Below are 27,433 nucleotides of genomic sequence, written 5' to 3'. Positions count from 1 at the left end.
ACTTGGACAGACTTTGAGAGATTGTGGAGGCCTGGCATACTATGGTCCATGGGGTCATGAAAAGTTGAACATGACTGGACAACAATTACCCCAAGGTACCTAGTATGTTACTAGGTGCTTAGATAAATGATAAATCAGTTTTTAATGTGTGTCTGCCGAGGGGCGGCCAGGTGGCTCAGTGAGTAAGAGCACTGGCCCCAGTGTCGGGATGACCTGGGGATTGAATCCAGGCTCAGATACTTAGCACCACACCCAGAAATAACTGGCCATGTAACCTTGAGCAAGTTACTTAACCCCAGTTGCTTAAAAAAATTAAAAAATAAAAAATAAATTTAAAAAGATGTGTGCCTGCCAGTACCATTGGATGGTGAAGGAAAAATAAAGAATTGGTCAGCATAGGTGGGTCTTTGCCAGGGAAGGCTCTTTAATAATGGTAAGAGCTCTTAGATATCACCAGGTCTAACCCTCTCACCTGCCAGATGAGGAAACTGAGGCCCCACAAGGTTAAATGACTTGCCCAAGGTTACCCACACAGGAGGAGGTAGTAGAGGATGGGGGAGGGACCTATAACTACAACTCTTTGGGAAAGTTCCCATCACTGAAACTTGCATCCTCCAAACTCACTGCCTTTCTCTCTCATTGAGTAATAAATGAATAAGGCAATCTGATGGTCACACTGCAGCTATGGCATTCCCAATCATCAGCAAGACACCTGTGGAACCTGTAGTGACCATTCATTCGCCAAATTAGGACCACCCTCACAAGGCATAATGCTAAGTCATTTGAGAAGGTGTACACTGATTTAGAGGAAAAGAACTCCAAAGTGAATGGGACTTGTGTGAGTGGCCACTAAGACACTTTGGATCACAACTGGTGAATAGTCAAGACTGGGACTCTGTTCCTCAAATGTCCCATTAATCAACACAGTCCCTCAGATTGTTAAGCAGATTGCTTCTGTTTGCATTGAACTAGGTGGAAATGTTGAAAGCATCATTGCACACATCTAATTATTTCTTCCAGTAAACTGGTCAACATTACTGAAGAAAAAAAGAAAATAAAAAATATCTCCTTTACCTAATGACATTGTCCCCCTTCTTCCCCCCCGCCACCTTTTATTACTTTAAGAGTATGAAATCTCAGTTTTACCTCTGGAAAGAAGGTGAGGGGCAGGGTGGGTGTCAGAGATGCATGAGGGTTAATGAAGTATGGACAGGAGCATTGAGAGGTAGTGGAAAGACCTTAAAAGACTAGGCCCAAGCTCTGTCATTAACTAGTGTTATGATCCTCTCAGGGCCCGCATCTTCATCTACAAAATAGAGAAAAGGAATAGCTGCATGACTGAAGCAAGGGCTGAGCTAAGGCATGTAAAGCACACGTAAATGGGAGTGATGGTGAAGTTCCCTAAGACCAATGAAGGAAAAGACTCAGGGACACCTGGACTGCTCTTCAGGAGTCTGCAGGTCAAGTAAGTGGGGTTCCTCTCTGGCACCCAGGTTGCTCACCTCAAAATCCTGAGCATGATGTGTTCCCCCTCACTTCTGCATGCATCCCATCAACTCCAACCCTGGGAGAAAAGAATTCCCAAGGGTGAATAACTAGCTGGACAGTCACAAAGTGATGAAAGCAGTAGGGGGGCAATGGGCCACCCCTGAAGGAGGGAGGGTAAGTCACTGGTACGTGAGGATGGGGTTGATGTTGCAACTGCTGATAGCCCCTGAAGCTGTGGCACACACAAGGGGCCTGAGGTTGGGAACTGGCTTTTGTGGCCCCCTACAGATGCAGTACCTGCCTACATGGAAGGACCTATCCAGCTGTTCACCTGAATTTGCTGTGTGGAGCCCATTGCAATGTGGGAGAATGCAGCTGCTGAAGCAATGTCAAGGACAGAGAGGGGAGTGAAACCAGGACATTGTTCTCCTCATGATCATTCTCTACCAGAGGATCCATGAAATAGAGCTAAGCTCATTTGTTCCTATGTGCCTGACATCCCAGCACTTAGGAGCGGGGGGAGGTGCAGGGCAGTGTGTTTTAGCTCTTCTAAAATGAGTACAAAGCAATAAAGAAAATGTTGCTGAACAGAGACTAGCCTATGGAGATCAGAGATACAGAGCTGGAAGCTACCTGAGGTCATCTGGTCTAACCCCCTCATTTTACAGAGAAGGAAACTGAGGCCTAGAAAGGTTAAATGATTTGCCCAAAGGCACACAGGTAGTAGTTATTCAAAAACTGAACAGAGGTTGTCTGACTCCAAATCCAGCATTCTCTCCACCACACTATACATAAATAGAATCATAATGCCAACTGCAGAAGTTGAGTCGACTGCTGGTATTACTTAGATGGGGAGATTCCTGCTTTTTCTACAGGTCCCATTCACCACCACCTAAGGCATGCTGTAGAATCCTGCTTTGGCCAGCTGCCTGGCCCAGTCAGAGCCACCCCTACACCCACCCCACTCCCCAAGCTGGTTATACAAAAAACATAGAAGCTTTCTGTCTGGTTTGTTTGAAAGGATGTGTAGATCTTACCTTTGAAGCTGACCATAACAACGGTCCAGCCCACATATTCTCAGCTACCCTCATCCCCTACCTGTACCGAGACTTGCCTGGAATTTCTTCAAATTTCCGGCTTTGCTTGACTTCCTTACCATCTTCCCTTCTCCTTCCAGCCTTACCTAAGTCGCTTTTTCTTCCTGATTCATTACGTATTGTGTTCTCATTCATAGTTCTCCTCTTACTCTCTGTTTAATCTGTCTCGCATCTTATGTGATGTTGCAATTCTTCCCAAATGAAAATTTTTAACTATACACATTTATGCTGAACATACTTTAGTCAAAAGTGATATACAGGGGCAGCTAGGTGGCGCAGTGAGTAAAGTGCCGGGACCGGATCAGTTCTGGCCTCAGACACTTAACACACACACACACACACAAAAAAAACTAGCTGTGTAACCTTAGGCAAGTTACTTAACCCCAATTGCCCTCCAAAAGGCAAAAAAAAAAAAGTGATATACAGAATCCAGAAACAATTGGAAATCCTAAATAATTAAAACAACAGGGATCAGTGAAACCCTTCCCCTCACCCCAAACCACCCCCTAAAGAAGTTGGTCCCTTTAAACCAGAACCTTGGGACCATTTGGGCCAAGTGTTGGTGAGAAGCTTATGTTTAGAGACCCCGCCCAAAAGCAGGGTCTGTGGCAAAAGTGTGAATCTTTGGTGCTTCCTCTTTATTTGTTTTTCCCCTCAAGTGAAAAGCTAGTGTGGTAACCTGTTTAGACGGTGGGGATTTATAGTAGCAGTGGATCTTAGTGTCCTAAATATGAAGCTGAAAGAGACCTTATAGATCATTTTACAGATGTGGATATCTACCCAGGGAAGTTAAGTCACATAAGTAGTAGCAGAATCAGAGTCAGGATTTGAATCCAGACTTTCTGACACCAAATATGGTACTTCTTCCAGTATCACCAATAGGATCTCCAAGCAGGGAGAGATCCTCCCAGAGAGAAGATGACAAGGCTAGGATGTGTCAAGCCCTGGAGCTGAAGCAAATGGTGGCCAATAAATAAGCCTCTTTCCAGATCTGTTTCATTTAGGGAGAACACTGGGCAAGGGGATGTCCTTAACAGGTATGGCATGCTATGTCAAGGTGCTAGATTTGGCTAGGCCCATTGGGGAGTCCCAGGCCAGCCGATGTCTTGTGTGAGTTCCAAGAAAGGCTGAAGAAGTTGCATAGTTTGGCTGCCACCCTCCTCCATCCTCAGCTTAGGATACTAATTTGTGTTTGTGAAGAGATGAATAAAGACAGATTAAATTAATGAGTGGAGACAACCACAAAGTTTCATACATAAGATGCAGATCTTTATAAGTCAAGCAACAATAGACCAGACGTTCTGCTGTTTAGCTTCTCATCTCCTGTCTGATTTCTATCTCCTTACATTCTGGTCTCCTTACTTGGAGAAGGCCTGGAATGAGAATAGTTATTGTTATTTATCTCTCTTCCTCAGAGCAGACATCCTACAGTTTGGAAAAAAAGAGCCACCTTTCCTGTAAGGAGTGAGCCCAGGGCTATCCTGGACCTTGTCTAGCCCATGGATATTCTCCTGGTACTATACCAGGAATGGCCATGATGGGACAACGGAGCATTCATTCCTAGAATCCATGGTCTGTGTAGAGAGAACATAGAGGAACACAGCTCAATCTAGTCTGACCAATAAATACCATTGTGTGACTGATCCAGGAGCTTACAGTCTCCTTGCTTCCATTCTAACACCTGCATTTTCCCCTAATGTGGACTTTCAGAGGGGAGATGGGACTGAAGGTTTTGCCCGTTTTGTTAGGAGATAAAATAATAGCAAAGAAAACTAAGTTGATCTCAAAGAATTGTAGGTAGCAATGAAAAGATGTCTAAAATGTTACAGAAACAAATGGTACAAGAGGTCAGAAAAAGGAATAATCAGTGGGAAGAAGTAGAGCTCTAGCTGGACCTTTGGCAAGCATGTGAGAAACATTTTAGGGTATTCAAGGCCCTCTGTATACTGAATCCCACTCACCCTTCTGACCTTATGCTTCCCTTTTGGGAACTCTACATTAAGGTCAAACTGACCAACTAGCTGCCCCCTCATTTCCTCCTTCTGTGCATTTGCCCCATGCCTGGGCTGACTTCCATCCTCATTCTGCCTCTCAGGTCTCAGATGAGAAGCTCCTTTCTCTGTGGAGTCTCCTTGATCCTCTCTCCTACCTCCCTCTCCTTGTACTTTGCTTATTTGTAAATTTGCTGTATCTTTCTAGTAGAATATAAGCTCTTTGAGGGCGGTCCCTACTTGGAGTTTTCATCTTTGTACTCCCAATGCCTGACATAGAGTAGGTGCTTAATAAGTGCTTGGTGACCTTGAACGGGAATAGAAATCAGATTGGGAAGCCAGACACAAAACATACCAAGCAACTGAGTCAAAATGATGCAGTCCCTGCCTTATGGAGCTTATATTTTATCTAGAGAAATATCCCACATAAGTAGATACAAGTCATGAAAATTGTTTGAAATGGAGACGACTTCAGCCTGATGAAAGAATGGTGCTGGCATTGACAGAGATGGCAACATGGAGATGGAAGCACGTGGGCATAAAATTGTTTTCTAGGTTTGGAGCATGTAGGGTTAGAGGCAGACAGACAATAAGCAATTAACAACAGACTAATCACAAGCAAAGGCCTCACCGAAGTAGACTGAAGGCAAGAGTGGGGATTTGTGGGGGAAGCTTTGTCTTTCAACTATCCCCTGGTCACCATTTTGACATAGCAATGCCAAAACTTCTTTACTAGGTGCTAATCCAAAATTGCACTTACTTGCCCTATGAAACAAATCAGAGACATAAGCTCTGCCTGTGAAACAGTTTGAATCTTTTATGGAACCAGCCCCTGCTATATATTCTCTGGGACCCAACAAAACAAGCCTGATGGAAGCTTCTCTGCTATTTGTTAGACTCATTTACTCTTTGTGAGTTTTTCTATGCTGAATGAGGCCTGATTTCCTATTGAAGCTTTTCTCACAATTACTACATTCAAAAGGTTTCTCTCCAGTATGAATTCTCCAATGTTTAGTAAGATCAGAGAGCCCCTGAAGGCTTTCTCACACTTAATACAAGTATAAGGCTTCTCTCCTGTATGAATACTCTGATGGTCATTAAGGCCTGACCACAACCTGAAGGTTCTCCCACAGTTCTCACATTCATAGGGCCTTACTCCACTATGAATTCTCTTATGTCTAATAAGATCTGAGCTCACCCGGAAAGCTTTCCCACATTCATTACATTCATAGGGTTTCTCTCCACTATGGATCTTCTGGTGCTAAGGCCTGAGCTCCCTATGAAGGTTCTCCCACATTCCTTACATTCATAGGGCCTCTGTCCACTGTGAATCCTCTGGTGCTGACTAAGGCCTGAGCTCCCTCTGAAGCCTTTCCCACACTGTTTGCATTCATAGGGCTTTATTCCACTATGAATCCTCTGATGGTGAATCAGGTCTGATCTCCCTCGGAACTTTTTCCCACATTCATTACACTCATAGGGTTTCTCTCCTGTATGAATTCTCTGATGTTCAACAAGGCCTGATCTTCCTCTGAAGGTTTTTCCACATTCATTACATTCAAAGGGCTTTTCCCCAGTGTGAATTCTTTGATGTTTAAGTAGTACTGAGTTCTGACTAAAGGCTTTCCCACATTCATTGCATTTGTAGGGTCTTTCTCCACTATGAATTCTTTGGTGTCGAATAAGGTGTGAGTTGTCTGCAAAAGCTTTCCCACACTCATTACATTTATATGACGTGTTCCTACTTTGGTTGTGATTAAGGCCTGAATGCCCACTGCCTGCTGTCCCTCGGCTATTGGGTTCCTCTTCATTACTAGTTAACTGCTGACTGAGGGCCACTGTATTTGGTCTGGGCCCCCGGTTAGGAGAATCCCATGTCCGATTTTTTTCTTCTGCAAGACTGCTCTGGTGTGTAACAACCTTGAGGTTCAGATCCTGGCACCCCTCCCGCTCCTGGAACTCCTGGCCTCTCTCCTCTGCAGGGCCATTCCTGTGGGTAAGATTTGCATATCTGAGTGTGTTGCCTACCGGGCTTCCCTGCTGCAGCTCTAACCTGCCTTCACAGTCAGAACCTTCTGGAAACTGTGGGCCCTCGACAAGAGCACTCGAGACTCCTGCTGACAACATCCTTTGTGATCCTATATCTTCATTAATTTCCTGCTCTGGATTACAGGCCTTATTTTTAGCCTTTGTCCCATCACCTGAAATGACAAAGAGAAAATAATAAACTGTTCCCTATATTACATCAGTTCTTATATGGACTATTTGTGTCCAACGTGGGGTAGAGCCTCTGGAGCTCATCCAAGCTCATGGTGTAATCAACCACAGTCAGACACACTGTACCTTGACACTAACATTGTTCTGGCCCTCTTCAAGAACAAAGAATGGCAACCAACCAACCAGTTCTTCTTACCACACCATCATCTAAGCTCTGAGAGTTTGGCCATCTGTTTTTAGAGTAGGGGGGGTGGGATGTGAGTGACTCAGAGGAAGGATGGCAGCAAAGCCACTACAGTCCTCAAATAGTACATCTCTTCATTGTGAAAGATCTGAGGGAAAGGATTTCTCTTTGGTGAGGAAGTGAGGTTAATTTAGGTTCATTTGCTTTTGTTAATGTATTCCTTTACTTAACTGGTCCAGACCTGTGATTTCACTGGCATGGAAACTTCCTCCACCAATGCAGATCATCAACTCATTTGTAATTTACAGTTTAAGATTAAGAGAGATTAAGTGGCTTGTCCATGGTTGCAAGGCTGGTAAGTGCTAGAGGAAGGCCTTGAACCCAGGTCTCCCTGACTCCAAAGCCCTCAGCTATATCCAGGATGCCATCCCACCCCTGGTATTTATTTTGTGAGTGATGAAACGTAGGCACTGCCACAAAAATGAAAGAATACCTATCACTGTATATGATAAAACATGGTGCACAGTTGGAAAACACTAGCTGTGTGACCCTGGGCAAGTCACTTCACCCTGTTTGCCTCAGTTTCCTTATCTGTAAAATGATCTGGAGAAGGAAATGGCAAACCACTCCAGTATCTTTACCAAGAGAACCCCAAATGGGGTCACGGAGGGTCAGACATGGCTGAAAAGCAACTGAATGACAACAACAGAAGGGAGTTTTGTGGTACATCGGAGCCCCAGGGGCAAATTCTGTCCTAAAATCCAAATACTGTGTTACCAAGAACCAGTCATTTGCTTGACATAAGTCATCTAGAAAATGAAGATAATAACATTTGCACTGTCTCCCTTGCAGCAAAACTTTTTGTACACATGAAGGGGCTATGTAATCACATTTATTCCTTGCTTTGGGACAAGATCAGATGAGGTGTGTTTGAAGAAAAAGAAGAAAAGAAAGTGCTTCTCACTAGGGGTGAAGCTGAGGACAGTCGCTTGCATCCTTCTCCTTCTCTTCACTCACTCAACCTCCACCCCAGTTCAAGTCCACATCATGTCTCGCTTGGACGGTTGCATTAATACCCTCACTCCAAATCCCCCCACTCTAACCCTAAACTGGTCTCCCTTCATCCAGTATCTCCCCTCCAATCCATCCTCCACAGAATTGCCAAACTGATATACCTAAAACATGTGTCTGACCATGTCTCTCCCCTGCACAACAATGTTAAGTAGCCCCTGTTGCCTGGAGGATAAAATGCAAACTTGTCTAGCATTGAAAGCCCTTTCTGATCTGGCTTCAACCTCTTTCCACCTGGGTTGCCCATTATCCACCCTTTCACTGCCGCCCCCAGCCCACTTACCTGAAAGCAGTAAAACAATAAGCACCTACAGCGTGACATAAAAGTAGGTACACTAATGGAAAGACTGAAACAAACCGACCTCCCTGGGAGTTCACATTCCAGCCAAACTGGCCTCCCGGCTGGATATCCTCCCCAGCTCTTGTATAACACCTGGCCCTAAGCTGTCTGGCCTCCTGGGCCAGTACTCCCCCTACCATACCTGCCCCCTGACCTCTTGCTGCATAAAGCCCAAGCACCATCTTCTCCATGAAACCTTTCTCCATCCCCTCCACTGACCTTGTATGGAGCTACTTTGTATTAGTATAGGTGGTGAAGAGTTGGCCTCTGAGTCTGGAAGCCCTCAGCTTGAGTCCTACCTCTGACACAGACACATCCCTCAGTACCCAGAGCAACTGGCTGCAGAGTGAGTGCCAGCCTGCATGAGTGTTTCCTTATCTGGGCATTCCCTACATTCATGAAATCACAGGTCCCATTAATCCCTATCCGAAATTTATCTTGCATATACTTCTTATGTACATATACATCTACACAAATATATATACATAACAACATTCTTATTATCTCCGCCATTCAAATGAAGGCTTCTTGGGAGTGGCAATTGTCTTTGTGTAGGTAGCCTTTGGCGTGGCACACAGTAGGCATTGAAATAAATGCTTGTACTTGGGAAGAATGGATCCACAGCATGAGACTCATTCAAATGACATGGATACCTCTTGGGAGTACATGGTTTTGATAACTCTCCAAGTGAACTCCCAAACCAAGAATAAGGGAATTCGTGAGGGGAGTGGAGTAATGAGGAGAGAACAGACCAAAACAAAGGCTGAAGTGGGCACAGATCAGAAAGAGAGCTATCTTCCCCCCAAAGAAAGAAAGGAAGGAAGGAAGGAAGGAAGGAAGGAAGGAAGGAAGGAAGGAAGGAAGGAAGCCATCATAGCTGGGGGAAGGCAAAAGACTAGAGGTTCAGAAAAATAGAGCTGGGAGACTGGCAAGGGAACCAAGGTAAGGATCGACACAAAAATTTTTGAGGATATGCTAAGAAAGATGGAGAGAAAAGGGAACACATCAGATGCAGAAGTGAAAGGGGAAAGTTCTTGTCAGTGTCTAAGTAGGCAAGACACACAGAAAGGCAGACTATGGTGGACCCTGTCTAGAGAGGCAGTAGCTGAGGAAGCCTCATTTCCAATCACTTGGGTAACAATGGGGGGGAACCAGCACCCCTGTGCCTTATTCATTTAGTACCCCTTCTCAAGAGAGGGGAATCAAGAATATCTTGCCCAGGTCAGGTATTTAGGGATGAAATTTATTGTACTACAAGTTCAAGGGTTCGAGGAGGGGGGAAAGGAGGCACACCCTCAGAGATAAAACCAAAGGCCAAGCCAGTCCCAGGAATACTTAAACAGGTGGGTGCCGTGGGCACAATGTCACCTGTCCCAGGACTCGTTTCCCTTGGGGAACTGTGACAGACACAGATTGGGGCATCAGGAGCCCAGCTGGCCATGGGCATGTATCCTTGGGTCACTGAATAAAAGCAAAGTCAATGGAACATAAGGAGGTGGGGTGCTAGTCCACTTTGAGGGCAGCACAGAATACCTCTATAAATTTCAGAAATGAGAGAGACCGATTATACACACTCACCTTTGTAAAAATGGAATAAAAGGCCTGCCCCCCAGAGCTAGCTCTAGATCCTGGGTTAACCCCCATGTCCTAATAATGCTGCTTCCCTTCCTTTCACTAGTTTCTAACCATTCTTCCCCTCCCCTCCCCTCCCCCCCACCAGGGCTGTGTTCCTGTCCATTGTTTAGCTTTTGGCCCCCGGTTCAACATTTACAAATCAACATTCACAAATACATTCATTCACTTCCACAAGGCACACAGAAATCAGCCTCCTGCTCACAAAAAGGGATCCACCCCAAGCACACAATATACTGGGCAAGAGGCCTGCTTCTCCCATTCAAAATATCCAAGCTATGTAGCACCTTCCCACCCCCTCAGAGCAGGACCTCTCCCCCTGACTCTGAGCTGCAGTGGGCCCGGCCTAGCCCTCACTCACCCCGGCGGCGGCGGCGGCTCTGTCTCTTCTTCCTAGGTCTCTGCAGAGCTAAGCTCCATGCCATCGCCCCGTGTTCCAGATGCACAATCATCGCTGGCTTGTTAAGAAGGATTCCTGTTCCTAGGGAAGTAAGCAGCACCGTCTAGTTTAGGTGAGGGATACAGTCATCCCAGAGATCGGTGCCTGTCCAGAATACTCAGGGGGCAAAAGGGGAGGGGGGGGGGAGAGACTATCTAGAACGGTTCTTACAGGAAAGCCCAGGGGGAGATTCGGGAGCTGAGGGAAGGGAGGCAGTATTTCCCTCCCCTAGAATTTAAGCTAGCATTCCAATAGAGAAATCTCATGGCAAACATGTTTAACTCCTTAAAGGCATGGTTCTATTGGCCCTCCATCAAAGAACAAGCCTTCGGGCCATTTCTCTTGGCTCTGGTCAAGCTATTTAGAAACAACAAAGTATCCCAAAGACTTCATCGATTCATAGAGCATAGAAATCGAGCTAGAAGGAACTCTTTATTTTACAGTGGAAGAAACTGAGGGCCAGAGAGGTTAAGCAATTTGCCAAAGGTCAAACAGGTATAAATGCCAGGATGTGAACCCAATCCTTCGATTCCAAAGCCTGTGCTCTTTCTGTTGTACTTTGCTACCTCTCTGTTAGGATTTCATTCTAACTTGTTCTTCTACACAGGTGAGCGGTGGCCACCCTCCAAGCTGGGTGTGCACACCCTCCTCACGTGTGTGTCAAAGAATCCCCCATTTCCCTTACGATGAAGCTTAGGCATCATTTTCATCTGTAATAGTCTTAATTTTATTAGAATAAAATATGATCTGAAAAACTTACTTTTAGGTAGATTTTATCGAAAGTGGGGTGGCGTGCTCAATGGTACCCTTATTAGAAAGGGGCAGGGCACTGCCACACATAAGGTGAAATTTGTTAGCAATGGGAGCTGTTATGCAGGAGTAGCCTTAAGACTAGACGGAAGCCGAGGTGACTTCCAAAGCCAAGGTTCCGGGATATCGGGGACATGAGTTATATAGCATCGATGAGAACGAACTGAGGCCAGTCATTTCCGCAAGGTGTCTGCTCCCTTCTTCAGCTTTCTGGGCTTCTTTTCTTTGTTCTAAAATTCCCTTTCAAGCTTCAAGATTTCAAGTCCCTAGTTTTAATCTACCAGGAAAAACATTTTCCCTCTATTCATGGTCTTGAGGATTTTGTAAAGTTCTGTCATATCCTTTTATCAGCTGATGCCTTTCCGAAATCAAAGAACATGCATTTTTAGGTCTTCCTGATCACTTTAAAAAAACAAATGCTCATATATTGCTTTTTTATTATTTTTTTCAATTAACAAGCATTTATTTTCTTTCTCGCCCATCTCGACCCCCATTCCACCTCTCATTAAAAGGGAAAAAATAAAACCCTCGTAACAAATAGTTAAGCAAGTCAAATTCCCACATTGTCCCAAACCCGAACCCGAAAGGGTGTGTCATTTTGCACCTTAACTCTACCACCTCTCCATCAAAAGATTGGTGGCTGCCTTCATCACCGGTCCTCTAGAATCAAGGTGAGTCACTGCATTGATACCTAAGTCTTTCGAAATCATAAGTTTTTCCAATATTGTATTGTTAGTACGTAAATTGCTCTCCTGGTTCAGCTTAATTTATTCTACAGCAGTTCATACAAATCTTTCCAGATTTCCTTGAAACTACCTCTTCCATCGTTTCTTATAACACAACACTATCTCATTACATTCATATGCCATAGCTTGTTTGGCCACTCCCCAGTTGATGGACATTTTTTTTTAAATCTCAGCCTTTATTTTGGTTAGATTCACACATATTTGGGGCCTTTTAGATCTTGTTGAAAGCAGCGATATCAACACTCTGCACATAATCTTCGAACTTGGTGATCTCCTCCTCCAGGATGTCTGTGCCCACCTTGTCGTCCTCTACCACGCACTGGATATGTAGCTTCTGCCAGGCACCAGCCAGTAGCCTCCCCAGACCAGTCCATCCATCTGTATAGAGTGGTGGGTAGCTGAGTCTGAGGAGCCAGAGAGCAGTAGGAGGGGGAGCATTTCTCCAGGGTACACAGCCGGATTTTGAGCTTGGAGATTGTGAGTTATAGATTCTAAATCACACTTTGAAGGCTCTGGTTCTCTACCTCTAGATTGGAAATTCTGGTGACCCAACTCACTATGGCCCCCACTGGAACCACTGGAAGAACTGGTGTTTGCGCTTCCAGTCAGCAATTTCTGGATATTCTCCCTGGCCCTGGAAATGTCACAGAGAATCACACTGGTGCTGTTTTCCTGTTGGGAATCGCCAGGCACAGGACCATTCATCTGCTCATAGAACTTTCTCTCTGCATCATCACTTGAATTTGTCAAACCAGATCTTTTCATGCACCAAGAAGCTGGTTGCCATCTCATATGGTGAGAAGAGAGGGCAGCAGCATAAGGTTAGTCCCAAAGCCAATCCAGTGGGAAGTGGTGGGGAAAGGGCTGGACACTTCTTTAGCTTCCAGATCTTTGCAACCAGAAAAAGACCTGCTTCAAACACTGTTTACATCTAGGACAGAGATGGGGAACCTATGCCCTCAAGACCACCTGTGGCCTTCTAGGTCCTAGGGTGAGGCTTTTTGACTGAGTCCAAGTTTTACAGAATAAATCCTTTTATGAAGGGGATCTATTCTGTGAAATGTGGATTCAGTCAAAGGGCCACACTTGAGGCCCTAGAAGGTCACATGTGGCCCTGAGGCTGCAGGTTCCCCAGCCCTTATCTAGGATCTACCTTTTCTGCTTTCTTGGGATATCCTTTCAATATTTGTCATTTTTTTTGTATCAACTTTGCCACACTGACAAGTATGAACTGCAACCTCAGAGATGCTTTAATTTCACTTCTTTATTAGTGCTTTGGAGCATTTATTGATATGGCTATAGACAGTTTGGGCTCCTTCCCTTGAGAACTGCCTGTCATATCCTTTGACACATCTTGGTGAAATTATTTAAATAGCTTTCGGGAAGTTAGCCTTAAGATTGTCTTTGTAACCAAACATGGTGTGTCTAAACCTAGAATACTGTTTTAACTGCTCATCACTAAACCTGAAGAAAGAAATAACAAAGCTGGAGAATGTCCAGAGAAGGAGAATGAAAAAGACTGGGCCGAATTCAGATGAACCGCAGTGATTAATCTTGATTCTGGAGGGTAAAGAGTGAATCATTTCCCTCTTCTCAACAGAGAGGGGGGAGTTGGGCACATTCTCAGACACTCTTGGTTGATTTTGCTTAACTCTTTTTAATATGTTAAAATGAAAGGCTCAGTTGGGAGCCAGGAGCACCCAATTAGTGAATGTAGGGGGAGGAGAAGGAGAGAGGTGTATGAGGAAATATAACTTGTATGAAACAAAAGTCATCATTTTTCAAATTATCAGGGATAAAGGTCCCATTTTCAAGATACATAAGGAATTAATTCACATTTATAAGAAGTTCAATAATGGCTTTTACAGCCATTATGGAAAGCAATTTGGAACTACGTCCAAAAAGTCACATACCTTTTCACCCTGACCCACACATATTCTGTGTATACTCTTTGACCCAGCTATACCACTACTAGGTCTATACCCTAAAGAGATCAAAGAAAGAGTAAAATATAGGTCCTATATATACAAAAGTATAGCAGCTTCTTGTAATGGCAAAGACCTGGAAACTAGACAGATGCCCATCAATTAAGGAATGACCAAACAAATCATGCTTTATAGATGTAACACAATACTATTGCTTAGCACAATCCATAGCACATAGTAGGCCCTTAATAAATGCTTATTGATCTACCATTGTGCTTTAAGAAATGATAGAAAAGAGATGGTTTCAGAGAAACCTAGGAAGACTGATGCATGATGAAGTGAGCAGAACAAAAAGAATGATTTGTACAATAACAACATTGTAAAAACACACAATTTTGAAAGACTTAAGGACTCTGATCAATGCCATAACCCACCATGATTTCAGAGGACTCATAATGAAGCCTGCTGCCCACCTCCCAAAACAAAAACGATAGAAAAAATAGGTAGAACAAGACACACATTTTTGAATATGGCCAGCATGGGAATTGATTTTGTTTGACTGTGCATAGTACAAGGAATTTGTTTTCCTTTTCTTTTTTTAATAAATAGGGGTGAGGAGGTTCATTAAAAAATTTAAAAATAACATGAAATTATAATTATCTGTAATTCTCTAACAAATGCATTTAATTTTTGTGATTTTTTTCAAAAGAAAATTCCCAAAGAAGTTTTTTGTTTGGCAAGGAGGGATTGCTGCCTACACAAAAGAGGGTACATCCCTAACCTTTTGAGACACACAGAAGTGAGGGTAGCTGCCTCAGTCATCCACAAGCAGTCCTGAGGAGCTCCTGGAAGAGCCAGACCACTGAGGTTTTTTTGGTCATCTTCATCTAACAAAATAAGTACTCCCTTATGTACATAATATACCTATAGAGCTGTGCAGAAGAGGGCAGCTAGGTGGCACAGTGAGTAAAATGCCCCAGAGTCAAGAGGACCCGAGTTCCGTTCCAGCCTCAGACACTTAACACCCACACACACACACACACACACACACACACACACACAAACTAGCCATGTAACCTTGGGCAAATTATGGGGCGGCCACATGGCGCAGTGAGTAAGAGCACTGGCCCGCCCTAGAGTCAGGATGACCTGAGATCGAATCTGGGCTCCGATACTTAGCACCCACACCCTGAAATAACTGGCTGTGTAACCTTGAGCAAGTTACTTAACCCCTATTGCTTTAAAAAAAAAAAAAAAAAGAGCTGTGCAGAGAGGCACAAACTCACTGAACAGCTTAGGAACTTGTTTGACTACTGGGGATTTACCCTGAAGGCAAAAGGATGATTCTTTTAAGGTACATTGCTTGTGAACTCTTGATCTTACTAAATCTAGTTATTATTACAAACAGAGGTAACACCTGTTCTTTAAAGATAGAAATATTTTAAAATAAAATTGAGAGAATTAAGAAAAAATAAAAAGCCTAATTTGCCTGGCCCAGTGTCAAACATGATGGATAGAAATTCTAGCTTGGAGTCAGGAAGACTTGAGTTCAAATCTTGGCTCAGACACTTACTAGCTGTGTGCTTCTGGGACATTTAACCCCCGTCTGTCTCAGTTTCCCAATGTGCCAAATGAGAATAAAAGCACCTACCTCCCAGGGTTGTTGTGAGAATCAAATGAGATCGTAATTGTAAAATGCCTTACAAACTTCAAAGCACTATCTTAAACGTTGCTATTATTACTAGTTACCTTTGTTAACCAACAAAACCAAAGCCCAATTTAAGTCCTAGGTAGGGGGTAGAAAAAGGAGCAAAGTGACATTCTTACCCACTGAGACCACATTCTCGTAATTCTCCAGCATCACCTCCCTGTGCAGTCTCTTCTGATCAGGGCTCAGTAGCTCCCATTCCTCCTTCGAGAGGTATACTGCAACATCTTCAAACTTCACAATAACCTTAAACAACAGGGGGTTGTTTGTTTTTAATCACTCCAGGATGACAGAAGACAAGAGTCGTTTTGTACCAGAAAGCCTGGAGAAGTGTTTCCAGAGCTTGGACGGCAGTGACTCTGAGGGCTAAGGATACAATGGACCTGCCACCCATAGTAGAAGGCAGGAATCCTCCTGGGGGCTGGTTCTGTGTAACCTCAGACAAATCCTAGGCTCCTTAGACCCATCTCCCTTTGACAAAATGGGAGTAGGAATATCCGAAAAAATAGCTGTGAAAATCTTAAAAGTCAGATGGCAAAAGCAAGGGATTTTTCATAGTAGATGATTGATAGATGCTTGGGAGGAAGGAAACAGACTGGAGGAAAGAAGCTAGAATTTAAGGGTGTTACTTGATAGTGGGAGTGAAAGGGAAAGAACAGTAATTCTGAGGGAAAGAGCCACGGCCACATTCAATCATCAGAGATGAGGACAAAGTCAAGCAGAGCTCACCTGAGACCTGACAGTCAGGTCAGTAGTTCCTATCATTTCTTCTCCCATGTTTCCTGGGAGAGGTGGGGAGAAGAGAAACCTAATGTATAGTGGGAAGGGAAGAGAAAGCCAGGAGTGAGTTCAAGCAAATCCTCTCGCTTCATTGCTGGGATCTCCCTTTGCCAGCCACAGAGAACTCCAGAGGAACTTGAGAACAGCAATTCTGTCATATCTCAAACATCAATTAGCATTTGCTAAATATATGCATCTATTTTTAAAATGTGGTGTTCTCCCCACACAGCATAGGGAGAGCTAGTCTACAGGCACAAATGGAAGCAGGGAAGGTGGAGACAGGAGTACCAGGTCCTCCCCAGGTTTTATGAATCTAGAATATCCCCTCCTGCCTCCTCAAACACTTGCTTTATTTAGGGAAATCTAACCTTGGTGTTGTCAGGAACATCTCTTCCCAATTTTCTTCAACAATAATGTTATTATTAATAATAATGTTATTGTTTGGGGTTTGGTTTTTTTTTGCTTTTTGGAGGGCAATTGGGGTTAAGTGACTTGCTCAAGGTCACATGGCTAAGTAAGTGTTAAGTGTCTGAGGTCAATTTGATTTGAACTCAGGTCCTTCTGACTCCAGGACCATTGCTCTATTCACTGTGCCATCTAACCACCCCAATAATGTTATTGTTCACCCCCTGGGCCCCACCACCCCCAAAAACCTGTGAGTCCTGGATCAGTAAACTAAGTCTCAAGAAAGTTCTGTAGTAGTCCCCTGGAATGGAATATTCCTGTTATCAGTCTCCTGGGATGTCCGAGGGTGTCCTGGGGAGAGAAGGGGTACAATTAGGCATCAGACATGGCAAACACGTGGCTTGTTGGCAGCAGATGACCCACAACACTCCCGAGTTCAGCCTAAACCAGAATAAAATTGGAATAACTGGGAAATATTTAAGAAAAAAAAATGAAAATACAATAAAACATAGATAACATTACATTTTAAAATTAAGTCAATAAGCCCCCAGGGATCCTTATATAACAATTAGTGGCCCCAGCTTCTATCTGAATTTGACCCTACTGACTTAGGAGACCCCAGGCACACTTATTGTTCAGACTACCAGAGCAGTGAATCTGGAGTCAGAGGTTCTAAGTGTGAATCCCACCTTTGCTACTTTGCTACCTGTGGAATCTTAGGCAAAGCCTCTTCTCTCTCAGGGCCTAAGAAATGTTCTCCTTTTTACAAAAAGGAGGGGGCGGGGTCAGCTCAGTAGCCTATAAGGCTCTTTCCTTTCAGTTCTAAACTCCAAGGTTTAGATTTACAGGAGTGAGGAACCCTCAGCCTCAAGGTCACATGTGACCCTCTAGGTCCTCAAGTGCGGCCCTTCGACTAAAATCCAAACTTCATAGAACAAATCTCCTTAAAGGATTTGTTCTGTAAAACTTGGACTCGGTCAAAAGCCCGTACCAGAGGACCTAGAAGGCCACATGTGGCCTGGAGACGCAGGTTCCCTACCCCTGGTAGAAAGCTGGTTGGTCTAAATCCAGAAGGGCCATATAGCATACAGTGAAATCTGCTCCTGTCCATAATCCTCTAGTAGACTTGGCTCCCTTTTAACAGAAGGGCAAACTGAGGCTAGGCGGGGAATGAGTTTATCCTGAATGAGAGGGTCAGAACCCGGGGTTCCTGACTCACAGACTAAGGCTCTTCCCTCGGGGCGAGAGGGGTAGAAAAAGCACGAGGGAAAGCGCGGATGAGATGAAAGGCAAGGGCAGGATTAAGATGAGGACGAAAGACACAGCGGGAACAGCGGTGAAAATGGGAGCTGTCCATCCCAAGAGCCTACTGACCAACCCCACCTCCCACCCAACTGACCCCACCTCCAGACTGACCGGCCCCACCTCCTGCTGGGAAGGAGTGTGTGGAATGGAGAGCAAGGGAGGAACCGGTGTTCGGCGCAGGGGGGGGGGGCCTCGAACGGCACTGTGGGGCGGGAAGGGGAGGGTGGTCCTAGCGTGGCGCAGAGAGCAGGAGGGTGGGGTAGAGGGGCCTCGTGTGGCTCAGGGGGCGGAGCCTTGTGTGGCGCAGGGGCGGGGCCTCGCGTGGCGCAAAGGGCGGGTTCGTTGGGTGCCGCAGTGGGCAGGGAAGAGCACACATGTGGTGCAGGGGGCGGGGCCTCGTGTGTCGCAGGGGTGGGGTTTCGCTTGGCGCAGAGGGCGGGGGAGGGGCGCGTGTATCGCAGGGGGCGGGGCCTCGTTTGTCGCAGGGGTGGGGCTTCGCTAGGCTCAGGGGGCGGGGGAGGGGGCGTTTATGCCCAGGGGGTGGGGGCCTCGCGTGGCGCAGAGGGTGGGGGAAGGGCCACTTGTCTGTGTGTGTGTGCGCGCGCGCGCGCGCGCGTGTGAGTTTTGCAGGGGCGGGGCCTCGGTGTGTCGCAGGGGCGGGGCTTCGCGTGGTGCAGGCCCCGGGACTCCAGAGCAGAATAGCCTCTTCACGTTCCCCACTCCTAGCAGCCCCCAGCCCCCGACCTCAGATTCTCCCTCCCTATTGACAGAAAAAAAAAAAATTTGTTATAGGAGGATAGGGGGCGGGTGGCCAAGTGTACCCTCCCTGAGAGGACTGCCAGGGGCAGACCCCCGACCCTAAGCCCCTGCATCCCTGGGTCTGGTCCCCTAGAACTTTGGGCAGGCAGTCGCACATAGCCTCGCTGGCTAACTGCAGAACCCGGGCAGAGCCGGAGAGAGGGAGAGGACCTGGAGGGTGGGTGGTCCCTGAGATAACAAGGTGGCTCAATAGATAGCGCTTTAGTCTGGAGTCAGGAAAACCTGAGTCCAAATTCGACCGTATTAACTGTGTGACCTTGGGTAAGTCACCACACCTCTGTCTTAAGTTTTTCTCATCATTGATGTTTGAGGTATGAGAGAGGAGTTATTCTCAGGAAAGAAGATAATCATTGTTAAGCGCTTATCCCAGTTTCTGGCACATAGGTGCCGTGATTTTTCCCCTGTGCTCTGAAAAAGATCCTAGCTCTGGACATTCCTCTCTTCAGGAAGGGTGCCCCTCTCAAACTTAGGAATCCTATTTGATTGGATCTCCCGTTCTTCGGGGGGCGGGGTGGAGAGGGAGGTGCGCTATTTCTCCTCTCCGTTGTCAAATACCACACTTAGCTGACTCCTTTCACTCCTTACCCACTTGCCACCTGGAACCCTTTCTCCACATCAGCAGTGATTTCACTGCCAAACCCCAAAGCCTCTCAGTCCTTTTCCTTCTTGTTAACTTGTATGGATAAGATACATGGTAAAAAAGGGAGAATGAGGAAAGTGAGTGGGCATCCAGCTGAAAATCCACCTTTGTTTTTTGGCCCCGTGTCTTTGCTCGCAGGTGAGGGGGAATCCCTCTACTGACCCCCAGGTTTATTTTGTGCCTTCTGCCTTTCGCCTTTATCCCCATCCCTCTCAGTTCCCTCTCCCTTCCCGACCTATTTCTGACATCAGCAACTTCAGAAAAATCCAAGCATATCCACAGAAAGATGCATATAAAAGTTTTGAAACATCTAAACTTTTACTGGGAGGTGGTCTTGCCACTTGCAGAACTTAGCCTCTATTTCCTCAATCTCATTACCCTCCACTTCTTCAACATGGCCTTAGCAGCTATGCTTCCTAACCCTATGCATACAGAAAGGGGGAAAAATGCCTTTTTGAAAAATTGCCATTATATCTGATGCAGAAAAAGTGTGTACCAAGTTTTTTCTATTTGGTGACTGTATCTAAGACCTACTTGTGACTTAGGATGCCTTAACATCCCCCGACCAAACCACATAACTTGGGAGTATCAATTTGACTTAAGGAAAACACTAGAGTCCCCATCATTTTATGCTGGTGGTATGTGAACCTGAGACATATAACAATTGAAGGAGCTGCCCTATCTTGACCATTCTTATAAGTGATGCAGACCAGAAATTTTAAAAATTCATTTGAAATCATGTCCTTTCTTGTTTCTTTAGATTTACTCACCATAAGGTCCAAGTTGGTAAAGTTCTCAAACTACAACTTGCTCCAGAATTCCCACCTTTTCCAATCCTCATAGTGTGCCTGTCAATTTTCAGTGTCCCATGTCACTGCTAAAGGGCAAGGAAGCTTCTTTGTACTGTGGTGGAACGCCGCTCAGAGTGCTTTGCCCATGGCAGATACTCAATAAATGTTTGTTAAATTAGTGGAGGATAGAGAACCTATATTGTTGTGGTTTTTTTTTTTAAGACTAACTTGCCAAATCAAGAAGATGTTGAATTTTTAATATTGACAAAATGCATATACATACACACACACACACACACAACACACACGCACCACAAAATACCTCTGAAATTATCAAATAAACATTTCCTTCGTGACTCCCAAATTCTCCAGATATGTCTGTAGCCACAGCCTTGTTAAAAACAAAAACCACTTTCTTCTACTCTTGCGGAAGCAGGGAAGAGGGACAGAATGTTAAGTAACCATTGAAGAGGGCTGGGTGTTTGAGTCAGAAAATGGCAATACAAACCATCTACCTGAGGATTGTTAAGAGGCTCTTTTAAACAAGGGTGAAGTTGGAAAAAGGGAGCCAGTGTTGGAAGTAGATGTTGCAAAATGTCCAAGTTTCAACCCATGAGTTAGAATAAGGGAGAATCTAAAAGCCAAGATTGAGAATACTCAAAGTTATGTTTGTGTTATATGTAGCTCATAAACTTCAGATATAATGGGCAGTGGAGTTTTCAAATAATTCTGAAAAGCAACTTTGAATACCAGCTAGCATTTATGTTGTACTTGACAAATATCTCATCTGATCTGCATGACAACTCTGGGAGAAAGGTGCTAATATTATGCCCATTTGACAGATGAGGAAACTGAGGCAGGCAGCAGTTAAGTGATTTGCCCAGGTCACATAGCTAGTAAGTGTCTGAGGCTGGATTTGAAGTCAGTTCTTCTGGATTCTGGATCCAGCCTGCTACCCAGCACTTACTTTATCACTGCCACCAATTTGTAGCTCCCTCTGAGGTGTTTCTGTCCAGGATTTCCCCTCCAGGACTGATCTTTTCCCTGTAATATATACTTTTTGCTATCAAGTAGCAATGGATAATCACTACATTCTAAGATTTTGATTTTTTAATTGCTTTAGTAACCAGCTAAAAAAGATAGAGTTAATAAGCAAAACTCTCTCACTAATGTTCGCCTGTTACTAATCCCCTTTTTATGACTGTGTTGAGCTGACAAGCTTCCTGGATGCTGGCATAAGACTGAAGGCTTTCCCACATTCCTTACATTCATAGGGTTTCTCTTTCTTCTGAATTTTCTAATGTTGACTAAGGCCTGAGTTCTGCCTCAAAGGTTTCCCATATTCATTGCATTCATAGGGTTTTTCTTCACATCTCTTCTCCAGTGATTAATGAGGGATGACCTCTGACTAAAAGTTTGACCACATTCATTACATACATAGTATTTTTGCCTCTTCTTTGTATTCAGATTTTGTCTATATTTTTAATTGTGTCTGAAATCTGGGGTCATATGACTCAGATATTCAGGTGTTCTCTCTTATAACATCCCTCTTACCTATAATAAGGCTTGAATTTTTCTCACACTCATTCTGCTCCAAAGGAACATTGCTATGGGTGAGTCAGGTGTCTAAAACCTGTCTCTGCTGAAAGGGATACATGTTCCCTTCTCCGAGAGGTTCAACCCTGTTGTCTTTCTAAGCTGCCCTCATTCTCAAAGGCTTCCCCCTTGAAAATGGACCTTTGGAATACTTCCAAGAAGATGCCCCGTCATTCGATTTCTTCAGAATTTTCCCACTCTGGACTAGCTTCCTTGTTCTCAGCCTCCATACTGTCATCTGAAATGAAAAGTAGAAACATGGGCATCACTTGTTTTCAGTTCTGGGAGAAAGGAAATCCCTCTGGTGAAACTGAGGAAACACAGCCATCCAAAAGAATGCCTACAGAAGAGAGGTGAGGAGAGAGAAAGGTGAGCAAAGGAAATAAGGGGAATCAAGCATGGAGCCTCTGAAGAATAAACAGGGCAGAGAAAATGGAGACAATCAAGAATGGTAGAGGAAGAACAGTGGCTGGGAGAAGAGGAGAATGTAGCAGTCGCCTGAAGATGAACTTTGAGGGAGTCCAGCAAGGGTGGCCAGTCAAGGCAGAAAAGCTGGTCATCCTCCACCTACCTCCAGTCTCAGTTCTCAGATTAAGCATTCACGGCATTTGGCATCCTTCCTCATGAGAGTACAGGTCAGCTTTGGAACCTAGAAATCCTGCTTTAGGAGAAAGAAATTGTACATTAACCCATTATCAAATAACTACCGAGCTTTTCTACATATACCTACTATATCCAAGGCATAACACTTAGTCACTGATGGGTATATAATGTAGGATATAATAGATCTTACCTTCAAAAAGCTCATAATATAAACAGGCTGGGAGGATTAGACATGTAGATAATGAAAAATTAATAAATATTATAAAGCTGTATCTAAGTAATGAATGCCAAGCAAATGGTAACCATTGAATGGAGGGACAGCAGCAGATATCAAAGGATGAAGAATGTTGGGGTCATGGGAAAGGGAACCATAGTACGATAAAAGCATTATTAATGCAAATATAATCGCAAAGACTGTGATGCCTCCACCACAAGTAAAATGACTGACAGGTCCATTAGGATAGTCTCCCTGCTGTCCCCATGACCATCCCATCATTGTGGCCCCAAAGGAATTCTACCAACCCCCATGTGCAGCCTTAGCTAGCTTGCTAATGATTGCTCTAGTCAAAACCTGGAGTCCAGCTACCTTTATCTTCCAGAACACAAAAGAATATTTCTCACCAGGGCTGCTAGACATGACTAGGGTCCACTAGGACCTACATGTGTGATGCTTCACCTCTGGAGGAACCAGAATAGACACCTGAGAACTGACAAGCATGAAGAACTCAGCATCCGCGTCCCTTTTGTGCCATCAACTATCTACATGTTAATAAGCACTATAGAGTCAGATTTAGGTAGTATTAAGCTATTGACCTATTCCTTCAGATCTGGAGTAGATCTAATTTACCAGTGACACTTATTAAAGGAATAATATTGAAGACAAAGGGATACATTCCAATACAAAAGAAAAGGGGGGGGGTGATATACTAATTGAAATATCATCAAATGTTCCAGAAGACATTACAGAGACATCAAGGAGTCCTAGTGAAAAGGAGGCTAAAGGTTTATGGGAAGGAGCATTGACTCATATGCATGCAGAAAAGGGAGAGGGTGGAAGTCAGGAGCCAAGGGCCAATGGGACAGACCTGGGCTAGGATAGATTCAAAATCCTGGCAGAAGCCAATATAAGGGAATACACAATCTTTGACTATCACTACTCTACCACTAGGTAAGATTATAGGACTGTATGTCAGAGATTATCCTCTCTAATCCCTTCATTTTACAGTTCCCTCAACCTCTGTGGCCTTCCAGTCACCATGAGCCATCCCTCTACCCCCACAGCTCCCTTCTCCCATTGATGAGTCCTTCCCAGAACCTCCATTCTGAGGGCTAGCCCAGGCCATCCAGTCTCCAGTCCTCTCCTTGTTATTTCAGATTTTATGGGCTTCACCACCATGCTCTTACAGAGGAACACCATCTCCTTCCTCCCCACCCACGTTGTATTCACCCATTAGAATATAAGCTCTTTGAGGGTAAAGGTTGTCCTTTTTGCTTGTATCTGTATCTTCAGTGCTTAGCACAGAGCCTGGTACATAGTAAATGCTCATCGAGTACATCCTAGAAAGATTAAGTGACTTACCTAAGGTCACAAAGCTAGTAATAAGTGAACTCTATAATCAATGTGGCTGGAAAGGGAACCCTCCAATCAACTCACATATGAAAATTACCTATAGAGAATGGCATGTAACTAAAAACAAATACAAGAATACACATTAAAGGGTCAAATTTTTTTGAGCGTTACCAGGATCAAGACATGGATCTATAACAATGGTTTAAAAAGGCTAAAGTCTGGCCTTTATGGATTGAGGCTTACAAAAATACTAAAGATAACAAAAATGATTTTTGAGCTCTGTTTGAATATGTTAGATGACCAAGAAGTGGAACACAATTCAAGCCCTACTTTGTTTCCATAATTTTTTTATTAAGGAAAATGACCTTCAAATTTGTTTCTTGCCTAACATATTGAAAAGGAAATTGAAACTCAAGATAGGTACAGAGACAGATAGACAACAGCCAATAGTTTTAAAATGACTCCAAGTCTTGGGGCCACATAGTAATAACAATAATTGCTAACATTTGTATAGTGTTTGAAGGTTTGCAAAGTGATTTACATGTCATCTCTCTCTATCCAGATTAATTCTATCCAAGGAAAATGAAGGAACTTCCAGATGTGACCATGGAACCACTATCAGTATTTCTTCAGGAACTATAGAAAACAGGAGAGGTAGGTCAAGATGGCGGAGTAGAAGCAGGACCTCCGAGTGGCTCCAGCTTCCACCTTCCCCAGTCAATGTAAAAAGAGGACTCTGAACAAACTTTGGAGCTGCAGAACCCACAAAATGACACAGAGAAGCTAACCTCCCACTGAGGACAGCCCAGCAGGCTGGCAGCAAGCAGCCAGCCCAGCGCTCTGGGAGCTGAGCCCAGGCCAGCGTGACCAACCACCAGCTGGAGGGACTCCAGATCAGCAGCAGCTGTGGTCGTTTCCAGATTTATCAACACATAAATGCGTAGGACAAAGTGAGAAGTCAGTGCAGTCTGGACTTTGGGACCCAGTAAGTGGGAGTGCGTGGCTTTTGCCCCAGGGGTGAGAAGGGAAAATGGTTACAATGGAGGGGAAGAATAGGAAGGCAAAAGGGAATGAGTTAACCTTATTCTCATTGAATTTGGCTCGGGGAGGGAACGACATACACACTTAATAGGGTATCTCACCCAACAGGAGAATAAGGGGGAAGGGGATGAGAGGGGAGATGATGGAAGGGAGGGCAGGCTGGGGGGGAGGGAAGTTAGAAACACTCACTTTTGAAAAGGGACAGGATCAAAGTAGAGAATAGAACAAGTGGGTGGTGGGATAGGGGGGAGAGAAATATAGTCAGTCTTCTACAATATATCTTCTATATTAATGTTTTGCATTAGCTACACATGTATAACCTATACTGAACTGCTTATCTTCCCAGTAAGGGTGGGTGACAAGGGAGGAAGGGAATGAATCTGGAATTCAAAGTTTTAAAATCAAATGTTTAAAATTATATATATATATATATATATATATATATATATATATATATACTATTATTAATACTATTTTACATGTAACTGGGAAAGAAGATATACAGGCACTGGGGCATAGAGATCCACCATACCCTACTGGAAAAGTCGAAGGGGGTATGGGAGAAAGCAGATTGGAGGAGGGGATATCCTGTGGGACTGCTATTTTGGGGCGGTGGGTAGGGGAAAAACGGGGAGAAAATTGGTAACTCAAAATCTGGCAGAAATGGATGATGTAAATCAGAAGTTAATAAAGCATTTGAAAAATGGAAAAAAAAAGAAAAAAAAACAAAACAGGAGAGGTAGTACCACAATACTGGAGACAGGCACACATATTGTCATGCTTTTTTCTAGAAATGACATACCAGTGAATTCTCTGGTTTCCCCAAAATCTAGGATGGCTTTGGCACTGGAGAGCCCTTAGAAATCTTCTGGTACATCTTATTAATTTCAGCAGGATAGCAACATCATGCGTCTAAGACTATTGTGGCAGCTGTTTGAAGGATGAAGAAAAAAAAAGGAAAGAAAGAAGATTAGAAGACAGGCTAGTTCAAGGGGTGGGGAACTTGTGGCCTCAAGGTCACATGTGGCCCTCCAGGTCCTTGGGTTCGAGCTTTTGACTTAGTCTAAATTTTACAGAACAAATCCTTTTGTTAAGGGGATTTGTTCTGTGAAGTTTGGATTCAGATGGCTGCACTTGAGGACCTACAGGGCCTCAAGGTCACAGGCTCCCCATCCCTGTATAACCTAGTACAAGCATCATTGTGGCTTTGAGGGCCCAGACTAAGTAAGGTGGTAGCAACATTTGTAGAAAGGACAGGACAAATTTGAAAAATATTACTGAGGTAAAATCCACAGAATTTGGCAGCTGATTGGATGCAGGGGATTGAGACTGAGGGATTTCAATTCTGAGTGAGTGGGAAGAAAAATATCAAAAGGGAGATGGATGGCCTGGGCTTTTCCTCCAAATGGAAGTTTGGGGAAGAACTCATCGATGGGAAAAGGAGGCTGTTGGGGTAGAGGAATGTTCGAGGTTGAGAATGCCACAGAGGCTCAAGGGACTTCCAGTGTCCTTTCTATATAAAGTGCAGATTAGACTAAAAGATCCCTGATGTCCCATCTAACATAGAGTCCTACAATCTTCCATACTGGTAGGATAGTGGTGGTAAAGGATTGTGTACCTATGTCCCATAAAGACATAGAGACAGAGAAGTTGAGAGTAAAGGCAATCTTTGTGGGGAAGATAAGTTCAGTTTAGGAAATGCTAAATTTAGGCATTCAGCTGGAGATGTGGAACTTGAGTTCAGGAAGAGAAAGGAGATAGATACAAATAGACAGACAGACAACCAGATAGATAAGACAGATTGGGATTTGAGTAGATGAGATTACCAAAGGTGACAATGTATAGAAAGAAGAGAAATGACCCAGAGACATCTCCAACTTTGAGGAGTTGGGATGGCGTCACTATGAACAAGTCACACCAAATTAAATGTATTTCCTTTTGTAATAGCAACTGCAGTGGAAAAGACAGTAAAATACTTAGCATATCTTGATTTAAACCAGGCATTTGACATTCACAAATTCTCTTCCATCCTTATAGACAAGATGGGAACAAAAAAATATAGAGTCTAAAATTATATGAGCCAATGTATTCATAGCCACAGGCAATGTGGTGATTAGTGGGTTTGAGTCAACTAGAAGGAGGTCTTACCACTGAGATCTGTTTTCGACTCTGTTCTGTTCATTGATCATTGGATTGGATGGAATGGGTTTATCAAATGTAAGTAGAGCACAAAGT

At 44.2% G+C, this 27,433-nt stretch overlaps 1 protein-coding gene across 5 annotated transcripts; it reads right to left on the bottom strand.

Annotated features, from left to right (window-relative positions):
* Nucleotides 1-3,832: 3,832 nt before the first annotated feature.
* On the bottom strand, nucleotides 3,833-18,344 carry LOC138142127 (zinc finger protein 34-like). 5 transcript variants are annotated; one of them, XM_069063101.1, is made up of 7 exons: nucleotides 18,238-18,344; nucleotides 17,082-17,184; nucleotides 16,378-16,456; nucleotides 15,768-15,894; nucleotides 10,382-10,501; nucleotides 6,605-6,777; nucleotides 3,833-3,958 (listed from the first exon to the last, which is right to left on the bottom strand). In XM_069063101.1, the coding sequence occupies exons 3-7, from the start codon at nucleotides 16,423-16,425 to the stop codon at nucleotides 3,944-3,946; spliced, it is 483 nt and encodes a 160-aa protein (XP_068919202.1). In that variant the 5' UTR covers nucleotides 16,426-16,456; nucleotides 17,082-17,184; nucleotides 18,238-18,344; the 3' UTR covers nucleotides 3,833-3,943. The 5 variants fall into 5 exon arrangements, with proteins under 5 accessions (XP_068919202.1, XP_068919200.1, XP_068919204.1 ...); XM_069063099.1 differs by having other exon boundaries at nucleotides 18,250-18,344; XM_069063103.1 differs by having other exon boundaries at nucleotides 6,630-6,777; nucleotides 18,250-18,344.
* Nucleotides 18,345-27,433: the final 9,089 nt, after the last annotated feature.

This window comes from Petaurus breviceps, unplaced genomic scaffold, assembly GCF_028583685.1.
Source record: "Petaurus breviceps papuanus isolate PSGF00001 unplaced genomic scaffold, PetGlider_PUasm1.0 90535, whole genome shotgun sequence".
Taxonomy (NCBI): Eukaryota; Metazoa; Chordata; class Mammalia; order Diprotodontia; family Petauridae; genus Petaurus; species Petaurus breviceps.
Note: the sequence above shows the minus strand (reverse complement) of the source record. Positions and strands in the feature narration are given on the sequence as shown.